This window comes from Miscanthus floridulus, chromosome 5 (genome assembly GCF_019320115.1).
Source record: "Miscanthus floridulus cultivar M001 chromosome 5, ASM1932011v1, whole genome shotgun sequence".
In the NCBI taxonomy this organism is placed as follows: Eukaryota; Viridiplantae; Streptophyta; class Magnoliopsida; order Poales; family Poaceae; genus Miscanthus; species Miscanthus floridulus.
The window spans coordinates 115,533,030-115,542,040 of NC_089584.1; the positions used below are offsets into that span (position 1 = coordinate 115,533,030).

Below are 9,011 nucleotides of genomic sequence, written 5' to 3' on the forward strand. Positions count from 1 at the left end.
AAATGCCCATTTAAGATGGCCTTTGAGATGTTCATGAGTTCATGTCTCCAGCAAGGAGCCCAGTTTTTGTCGGGCCTTATTCGTTGGTTTGTTGACAAGGCCATGGAGGTTGGTTGACAAGGCCGTGATTCCATTTACGCATTGGGTGGAGTGAATACAAGTTTTACTAGCCCACCGAGAGCGCTGGTGGGCCTACGTAAGCCCACAAAGGGGAATCGAGTGGGCCGAATCCTGATCCTATTGGCGGTTCGCCCAAGCAGGGAAGAAGCACACGCCTCCTCCTTTATAACCAACCGCAACAGGCGGTCGACTTGGAGCGGCAGGACCCACAAACAGAGAGAGCGCGGTTCCACGTCCTCGATTCGCCGGCGGCGCCACCAACCAAAGGTGATGCCTCCTCCCTGCTCTTCCCCGATCAATTCCGTGTTTCCGAGCTCAGAATTTCGAGGACCTGATGATGGGCTCCTCCGTCTCTTGATTGATCTGTGGTCGGTCGGATTGTGCGGTCGTAATCTCGCCCCAAATCGAGCAGGTCTCGGGGTTGTTTCGAGGAATTTGTGCGTTGGTTTGTTAACGTGGAGAATGTTTGCTCCGATCGGATTTTGGTGGTGTCGGGGAGGGTGGCGATGGGTTGGCGGTCCTGGCGTATCGATTTTAACTCCACATGGCCTGATTTTGGGAACCTCCCCCAAATCAAGCACCACCACCAGGGTTTGTGATTCGATACAGTTTCATGATTTGATTGCCGTGTTTTGGTATCCTTGATTCCTTGTGCCATTTAGATGTATGTATATGATAAGGTGTATCTTCTGACTTGTAGAATGATCGACACCACAACTAAATTGTATTGCAATTTAGGAACTCCTATGCAGATTTTACATCTAGAGTTGTATATGCAATGTTTGTTATCTGTAAATGATATCTTCATCTGCTGAAGTGACTGAGAATTGGGAGTTTGTGCCCACTGATCCAGTTTTAGAAGGTAGCCTTCTCCAGATAGTTGAAACCTGTTGTTAATAAGCAGAGAACACAGAGTTTTGGTTATGGTTATCTGTAGCTATCATATAAGAGGTAAGAGGTAGTAGGCAACTAGGCAAGTTGCTTGTATGGTTAAGTCACCCCAGGCTACTTTTTTTCGACTCGAGGCTAGCCCCATTTCCATTACTCATATAATGGAAAGACCAGCCCCATTTCCATTACTCGCATAACAGAAATGCAGATGTTTTTTTTACTAGAACAGCATTCTAGAAAGGGAAACAGGACCACGATATGCTATCAGCCTCTGCTAAAGTGTTAGTCTGCTTCGGACCACCACTTTAGCAGGGAGATAGCAAGCTAGCAGCTAGTAAATCCAGTCACCTCAGGCTACTGTTTTGGTAAAGTACTTTCAGTTATGTCATGTACCTTTCTAGCCCATTCAGACCAAGCAAAGATGAAAATTTTATTGGACCTTTTGAACACTTATCCTAGAATATTTCATTCGATTAGCTCTGAATTGTGTGGTTTCTTGCCCTGCCATTGTTCTGAGCCCAATAGCACCTCCATCAGTTAGGTATGTAAAACATCGTTTGGCTTCAGTGTCCATTAAGCCTGTTTATTTCTTACCTCATAATAGTCCTTGATTGTTCATATAGGTATTATCTTGTTAGATTTGCTCTCTTGTGTATAGAGTATTCGAGTCGATATGAGCATCTTGCATTTTGTCGTGAATATTGCTGTGCCTGTGTCACCCTGGATATTGGATGATTGAGTTGAGTTGTACATTTAATTTAAGTTCTTTTATGCCTTTATTATGACTGCATACTATACTAGTGATTGATTGGAATGGTATTATGGTTTGCAGCTCTTACACCCAGATTGACTAGTCAAACTCAGTGATCTCTACGGGGACTAATCAAACTCAAGAACTAAGTTTCATGTCTGATCTCGACCTCCAGCTTCCATCTGCTTTTGGTATATATCCTTTTTCCCAACATGTTTTGTTATACATTTTCTCATTGAGATAGTAACAATTTATATTGATTATAATCGTTCTTAAATAGGTTCAACTGAGAACAGATCACTTTTCGGTTTCTTTCCTTGTTCTCTTAACCCTAAAATAACCTGTAGTGTTATGATGGATGTTATGGTGGCTATGGTTGCGAGGAAGAGAGGGGCCGGCCGGGGACCTTGCCCATGGCCAAGCAAGAGTGAAGGCTCTTCCTTCCAATTCTTGCTTGATTCATTCCACCCCAGATTACAGATACTTAACTCCCTAACCACTCAAACTCAGTCTAGATCCTAACAATAGGCAACGCCTGACTCCTTCCTGCATGCTGCCCAGTCTTCCACCGCATGCCTATGCCTCTAACATATAGTCTACTTGTCTTAAGTTGTGTACTGTGCAGTTCTATTGGTGCACAAGAATCAGTAGTGACCTCCTCCTGAGGTGATAATGATATACATGTCCTTATTGGCAAGGCTATGGGCATTCATTGGTTATTGGGTTATATTGAGCTTGTTCATTTGGTTTTCTTCCAATGCAATAAGCTTATTTTGACCCATTTGTCCAGGCCTGAGCACAATCTGAAGCCAGAAGGTGAAAACTTTGTGTTTTCCTTGTAGATCCGTTTGCAGAGGCAAATGCTGAGGACTCCAACGCTGGTGCTGGATCAAAGGACTATGTGCACGTGCGAATTCAGCAGCGCAACGGAAGAAAGAGTCTGACAACTGTTCAGGGCTTGAAGAAAGAGTACAGCTACAACAAGATCCTCAAGGATCTCAAAAAAGAGTTCTGCTGCAATGGTACTGTAGTCCAGGATCCAGAGCTAGGCCAGGTAAGAAGTAGCACTCAGTACTCACTTCCTTTTATTGGTTTAACTTTAACTTCTCATATTATCTAAATGTCATATTGGTAATTCATTCATCTGATGTATATTGTAGGCCATTCAACTGCAAGGTGATCAGCGTAAAAATGTTGCTACTTTCCTAGTCCAGGTAAGTTATATTACACCAGGCGCGCATCTTTGTTGTTTTAGTTCATTTTTTTTCCTGATGACTCTTCATCATATATATGTTTGGGAAAATGGTGTTCTTGCCCCTTACACAGATGTGCAATTGTGATTTTGCCCTCGTTTTTCTAACTTTGTGATTTTGCCCTTAACTGTTCACAAGTCAACGCGATTTTGCCCCTGGTCAACGCGAATTTGCCCCTGTTTTTTCCATTGACCAAGGGCAAAATCGCGTTGACTTGTGAACAGTTAAGGGCAAAATCACAAAGTTAGAAAAATGAGGGCAAAATCACAATTGCACATCAAAGTAGGGGCAAGAACACAAGAGCCCCATTTTTGTTAGGCTGGAATAGTGAAGAAAGATAGCATCAAGATTCACGGGTTTTAGACTGCAATTTTTAAGTGATTGTGTGCGCTATCATATGATACCAAGTATTGAAGTTTCCGAAGCTTGTTAAGCCTTCACAATGTCAGTACTAGTTGTTATTCATCTGAACCTGCGTCACTATTTGATTTGAGAAGACTGGTATTGATGCAAGTTGTCCTTGCAGTATGTTCTCTAAGGGCCTCTTTTGGCATGGCTCCGGCGGCTCCGGCTCCCGCCCCTGTTCACCTGTCGGCCGCCCACTGGCCGACAGGTGCTACTGTTCACCGGAGCCGTTTTTCTCTCTCCTCCTTTCCTCTCTCACAGACACCGCTGGTGCCGGAGAAGTTCGTTTTTCGGGCTCCGCAGCTCCGGCTCCCCCTAGCACCTATCGGCCCGTGGACGGCCGACAGGTGCGGGAGCCGGAGCCGCCGGAGCCCTGCCAAAGAGGCCCTAAGTGTTACCTGAATGAAAGTATCGTCTGTCTGGGGAACCGTCTACTGATATTGAATAACAAGAGAGATTGCTGTTTGTGTTCGTCTATGAATTGACTTGAGCTTTCCAACCCGTGTTCTTTTATGGTCACTTCGCTTCTCATGTGCTTTCTGATCTGTATGTAGTTGACCTTCATCTCAAGTTGTATGTTGTGGCCTGGAATCTGTTTGTTTTCTTTGGCTAAAGCTGTAGCCGGACAAACTGGATGTACTTCTTGAATCAAAGTAATCCTTCAGTCCTGTGGTTACGGAAGTGTATCGACGCAGCACCTCACACCGAAGGCACACTGGAAATGCATAAGTAGATTGATTGGGCAGTGCAGCAAGATTTGCTTGACACCTGCCGCAGTGGATGCAGCTTCATTTCTTGTGCACTCACCTATCCACCTAAACCTTACAAGGCAGGCCATTTCTCATCTATTTTACTACTCTAGCATCAGACTTGACAAAGAGCAGGCTGACGTTTGTTGGGAACAAACACAGACCATGTCCAATATGCATGCAGCTAGATAGATAAGGGTCCGTTTGCTTAGGCTTTTGGCTTTAGCTTTTAAGCTAAAAGCCCAACTAAGAAGACTGTTTTGAGGTGACTTTTTTTAGAAACAGCTGTTATTTCGTAGTACATTTTTGAAAACCAATACATTTTTAAAAACCGGTTTAACTCTGCTTTTGGTTTTCTGCTTTTCAAAATTGATGGAATAAAAAACTCTTCCATAGTTGTTTCAAGAGAGATAAAAGATACAAGATATATTTTATACTTATTTAACCAAATAGCTTTCAGCTTTTCTACAGCCCACAACAGCTTTTTCACGGCTTACAACCTACAATAGCTTTTTTCTCCACAGCTCAACCAAACACATCCTAAGTATCAGTGATGCTGTTAACTCGTTGCTAAGCAGTTCCTGCGCTGCCGCCCTCCGCATTCTGGCCGCACCTGAGGTGTATCTCGTAGCCGCAGGCGATGCACTGGTACGCCCAGCCGAGCCCCTGCTCCTCGCACTCGCAGCAGATGTAGGGTCCTCCCCCGGACTTCTCCGACACGATGCTGAGCTCGTGGCGGTGGCCCCGGTGGCGCAGCGACTGCGGGTAGTCCTTGGCCGCCTCGTCCTCCGCCTCCTGCAGCAGCCTGATCTGCGCGTCCGTGAACGGGAACGCCATGTCGAAGTAGAGGTTCACCAGGTTGCGGCCGTCCCGCGTCACCGTCTTGCCGTCGGGCCCGACCACCACCAGCGTCGGGATCTCCCGCACGTCGAAGTACCTCGCCAGCGCGCGCGACGGCACGCCGTCGTAGGGGAGCGCGAGCCACGGCATGTCGCTGCAGGAACACCGGTACCCATCCTCCTCCTTGTCCATGGGGACGTACACGATCTCGAAGTCCTCCGCCTTGCCCTTGAGGCTGCTGTAGATGGCCGCCAGCTTCGTGGTGAACTTGATGCACGGCGCGCAATGGCTAGCGGAGAAGTAGAGCCCCACCGTCTTCCCCACCAGGCTCGAGATCGGAACCTGCAGCCCTTAGCCGCGGTGAGCTATAGGCCAACAGCTGGATAGTCGACGTACGTACGGGTGGAGCAACGGCATACGACAATGCCCCTCCAGTGCAAGCTAGCTAGCTCATGGCATGGCACCCTCTAGATAGCTAGCTAGCTAGCTAGCGTTCGAGAACACGTTACCTGTTCGTTGCCACCGTTCACGCACCCTTTCCCGTTGATGGAGAAGAGCTTCTCCAGCGTCTGGGACGCGTACTTGCGCTGGTCATCTGCCTCCAGCTCCGCCACCCTGGCGGCCGTGAACGGGAACGCCCTCTCGCCGTAGCGGTGCACGAGGTCGGCGGCGTCCGGGTGTACAACCGCGCCGTCCGGAGCGAGCACCACCAGGCGTGGGATGCCCTCCACCTGGAACCTCTCGCTGAGGCGCTTCTTGCAGCGGAGGTCGCCGAAAGGCACGGCGAGCCACGGCATGGTTCGGTGGAACCGCTCGAACGACGGCCGGTCCTCGTCGCACGACACCAGCACGACCTCGAAGCCGGCGCCGCGCTCCTTGAGCTGCTCGTAGGCCGCGGCCAGCACCGGGGTGAAAGCCTCGCATTTCGGGTACCAGTTCGCCGCGAAGTAGAGGCCGATGATCTTGCCGTCGATCTCTGGAAACTGAACCTGCCAGCAGGAAGACATATTTGGTGTTTTGATGGTCGTGATAATTCACATGAGCAACAGAGAAATGGAAACATAGATTTCGAAAAGAAAATATAAAGAATGACTGCAAGACCATGTGAAAATATAGCAAACTCAATCTGCACAGTGCGATTCTGATTCTTGTCGTACGTAGGAACAGAGGGCGTGATTGGTTGCTTTGGTAAGGGGAAGCCGGGATAGAGAGCCGGTCTAGAATGGTGAGATGCATGCTCAAATCGTCAGTCGTGTTTAGTTGTCTTGGTTGTTGGTCTAGTATAAGATGTGATCTTGTTTGGTTGCATACATGGATGGGAGTTTTGAGTGTATGACACATGGTCCCTGCGCCATCCCTGAATCAAACCATCCTATATGGAGAGGGAAGTGAAAATTGAGAAGCCGAAGTCGTGCGGGATGGAGGAGGACAGATGAATAAAAGAATACAGACGAAAGGTGCGAGGAGGATAACCAAACACGCCGCATGAATAAGTCAGACATCAAAACGGTACAGAAATAGCCCGATTCAACCTACCAATCACGTCCAAAATAAACTGAACGGTTCTAAAAGCAAAAGTACAACACAAATAATGGTGCATATATTCTGGTTCGATTTCACGTACAGGTTATAAAGGGAGGACGTACGTGGAAGTTTAGAGAGGTCCCAACATGAGCACGTGTGATGTTGTTAGAGGCGAGATTAAAAAAATATGATCGATTTTTTTCCGCTGAACAAAGAAAGATGAGTTTGGACGCGCATATATTACGCGTGGCACAATTTTGATGAAACTGTACAGGCTCACATCAGTGTCATATTTAGCTGAACAAAGATGAGTTTGTACGCATATATATGGCACGTACGCAATAATGATGCCACACTTCTAGGTAAAGGCTCACATCAGTGTTATATTTAGCGTTAAGATCCCTGTCAAACCCTACTAAAGTAGAATGTATAGAGGCCTTAACTTTGAAGGTTTATTAGAGCTGAAGTTTCTGAAAAGTTACATTTACCTGGTGTCTTGATCGAGAACTGTGAGGCTAAGACTACAGATCTTATTAGGGCTTTCATCAGATTGTACGTAGGAGAAGTATGAAAACTTGAAAAGTTACTTCATTATTTAAAAAAAAAAAAAACTAAGTTCTGAAGCTTCTAGTGCTTTAGACTTTTATCTAAAGCTCAACCACTAGGAGTCTGTGGGAGACCAAACTTTAAACAGTGTTAAACTTTAAATCTGAAGCCCTCAAAAGCAATATCTTGATTAACTAGCCAGTGACTGGATTGGATCCGTTGTCTGAGTTTATACTTGCCACACAAACTATGGCTATTTTTTTTTTTTTTTGGCGAATAACACAAACTATGGCTATTAGCCTATTAACATGTTTTTGTGTGTGTTATCGATCCCCTATTAGATTTATCTTCACTTTTGCATGTGCCAAATCCTTTCTAGTATGAAGCAAAGGTTGCATATGATTTCAACATACTAAGGATCTTTTTGCGGCATCAACTGTGGTAACGATAGGAGATGGGAAGCTGGCTCTTTTTTGGCACTCATCGTGGGTACACGGCACTACGCCGAAAAATATTGCCCCGTCTATGTTCAAGAAAGCAAAAAGGAAAAATTTAACGGTGCAAAAGGCCTTGCAAGATAATCGTTGGATATCCCATATAATCCCATTAAGCACGGCGCAGGAAATTAGAGAATACGTTGAGCTATGGGAAGCCATAGGGCAAACGTAGCTTCACGAGGGCAGGGAAGATAGTATTTGGTGGCGATGGACGGCAAACGGCGAATACACAGCCAAGAGTGCGTACAACAATCAATTCCAAGGAACTTTCAGCAAATTGAAACTCTTGTCGATTTGGAAGGCAAAGGATGAACCAAAGTGCAGATTTTTTGCTTGGACGTTACTACACAAAAAAAAATCCTAACAGCCAACAATTTGATCAAACGAAACTGACCCAATGATCCGATATGCAAATTATGTGGTACTGACCCAAAGACAACAACACATCTTTACAAGGATTCTGTTTTCTTAAAACAATTATGGTCCGATCTAAAGCAGTGGCTTGGTTTAACAGCGATAGACATAGTGTCAATGACAGGTTCAATCCACTCATACTGGCGTAAGTGTTGCGCCAAGATTGATAAAGGCCGGAGGAAAACATTAGACGGCATAATGATTTACTTTCGGTGGAACGTGTGGAAGAAGCGTAAGAATCTTTCTAAACAAATTGTTACAGCCAAGACAAGTCGCTCTTCTTTGCAAGGAAGAAGTAGAACAGTACAGTTGGCAAGGGGAAACAATGGGAGTAGTTCCTGTTCTATAGTTCGGTCAGGTTTTCTTCTTCTGTTGAGTGTTTTTTGTTTCTTGTTTCGGGTCAGATGGTTAACAGGTGGAGCAGATGGTCATCAGACCGTTTTAATAGGGCGCCTTTGTCGCCTGGTCTAGTTTGTAAATTTCTTTTTTTTTTCTATCGTCTAATTAAAATACGGCAGAGCTCTTGCCGCTTTCTTTAAAAAAAATCAACATACTAAAAGAGGAGCGAGATATCTGCACACATACTGCTCGTTTCACATGTATCAAACCTTCTTAACTTAGGTGCTTTTTAGATCAAACGTACGAGTAAAAGAAACTCAAGGAAAAGAACAGTGACGAACTTTACTATATCCACTCAAAAGCCAAATCACTACTAGCAGTAGCAGAAAACAGAGGGCTAGAGAGACAGACAACCGAAGCAGGTGTAGAACATGAGCTGAAACTGAACGAGATTACCTCGTTCCCGGAGGGATCGACCAGCGAGCCCATGGTGAGCACGGAACGTATGCCACCTTCCCCCACCTCCGGCGCGTCCCCCGGGTCTCCGGCCATGTTCAGTCGTTCCAGTGTCAGCCCTGTGCGTGCGTGATGTCCCGGACAACAGCCAGCAACTGGGGCTTCAAGGCTTCAAGCTTGGAGACAGCCAGACAGACAGGCAATAAGCAAAGCCCGAGGCTTGCTG

At 46.0% G+C, this 9,011-nt stretch overlaps 2 protein-coding genes across 8 annotated transcripts; one reads left to right on the forward strand and one right to left on the reverse strand.

Moving 5' to 3' along the window:
• Positions 1-305: 305 nt before the first annotated feature.
• Positions 306-4,287, forward strand: LOC136453184 (protein translation factor SUI1 homolog). Of its 7 annotated transcripts, XR_010758960.1 has the most exons (6): positions 306-387; positions 1,844-1,953; positions 2,605-2,816; positions 2,923-2,976; positions 3,334-3,459; positions 3,542-3,957. XR_010758960.1 is itself a non-coding variant. In XM_066453765.1 (5 exons), the coding sequence occupies exons 2-5, from the start codon at positions 1,917-1,919 to the stop codon at positions 4,065-4,067; spliced, it is 396 nt and encodes a 131-aa protein (XP_066309862.1). In that variant the 5' UTR covers positions 306-387; positions 1,844-1,916; the 3' UTR covers positions 4,068-4,287. The 7 variants fall into 7 exon arrangements, 6 of the variants coding, with proteins under 6 accessions (XP_066309862.1, XP_066309864.1, XP_066309863.1 ...); XM_066453765.1 differs by lacking the exons at positions 3,334-3,459; positions 3,542-3,957 and adding an exon at positions 3,975-4,287; XM_066453767.1 differs by lacking the exon at positions 3,542-3,957 and having other exon boundaries at positions 3,089-3,528.
• Positions 4,288-4,585: 298 nt separating this feature from the next.
• Positions 4,586-9,005, reverse strand: LOC136450532 (probable nucleoredoxin 2). Its single transcript, XM_066451010.1, has 3 exons — positions 8,786-9,005; positions 5,519-5,998; positions 4,586-5,351 (listed from the first exon to the last, which is right to left on the reverse strand). Exons 1-3 carry the CDS (start codon positions 8,879-8,881, stop codon positions 4,740-4,742), a joined length of 1,188 nt encoding a protein of 395 aa, XP_066307107.1. The 5' UTR covers positions 8,882-9,005; the 3' UTR covers positions 4,586-4,739.
• Positions 9,006-9,011: the final 6 nt, after the last annotated feature.

What these genes read in the sequence shown, in the direction of transcription:
- LOC136453184 (XM_066453761.1), top strand. Translation starts at nt 1,917, where the DNA reads ATGTCTGATCTCGACCTCCAGCTTCCATCTGCTTTTG. An exon ending in CCAGCTTCCATCTGCTTTTG is followed by an intron (nt 1,954 to 2,604) that starts GTATATATCCTT and finishes TTTTCCTTGTAG; the next exon opens with ATCCGTTTGCAGAGGCAAAT. An exon ending in AGGATCCAGAGCTAGGCCAG is followed by an intron (nt 2,817 to 2,922) that starts GTAAGAAGTAGC and finishes TGTATATTGTAG; the next exon opens with GCCATTCAACTGCAAGGTGA.
- LOC136450532 (XM_066451010.1), bottom strand. Translation starts at nt 8,881, where the DNA reads ATGGCCGGAGACCCGGGGGACGCGCCGGAGGTGGGGGAAGGTGGCATA. An exon ending in TCGATCCCTCCGGGAACGAG is followed by an intron (nt 5,999 to 8,785) that starts GTAATCTCGTTC and finishes TCCTGCTGGCAG; the next exon opens with GTTCAGTTTCCAGAGATCGA. An exon ending in TGAACGGTGGCAACGAACAG is followed by an intron (nt 5,352 to 5,518) that starts GTAACGTGTTCT and finishes TAAGGGCTGCAG; the next exon opens with GTTCCGATCTCGAGCCTGGT.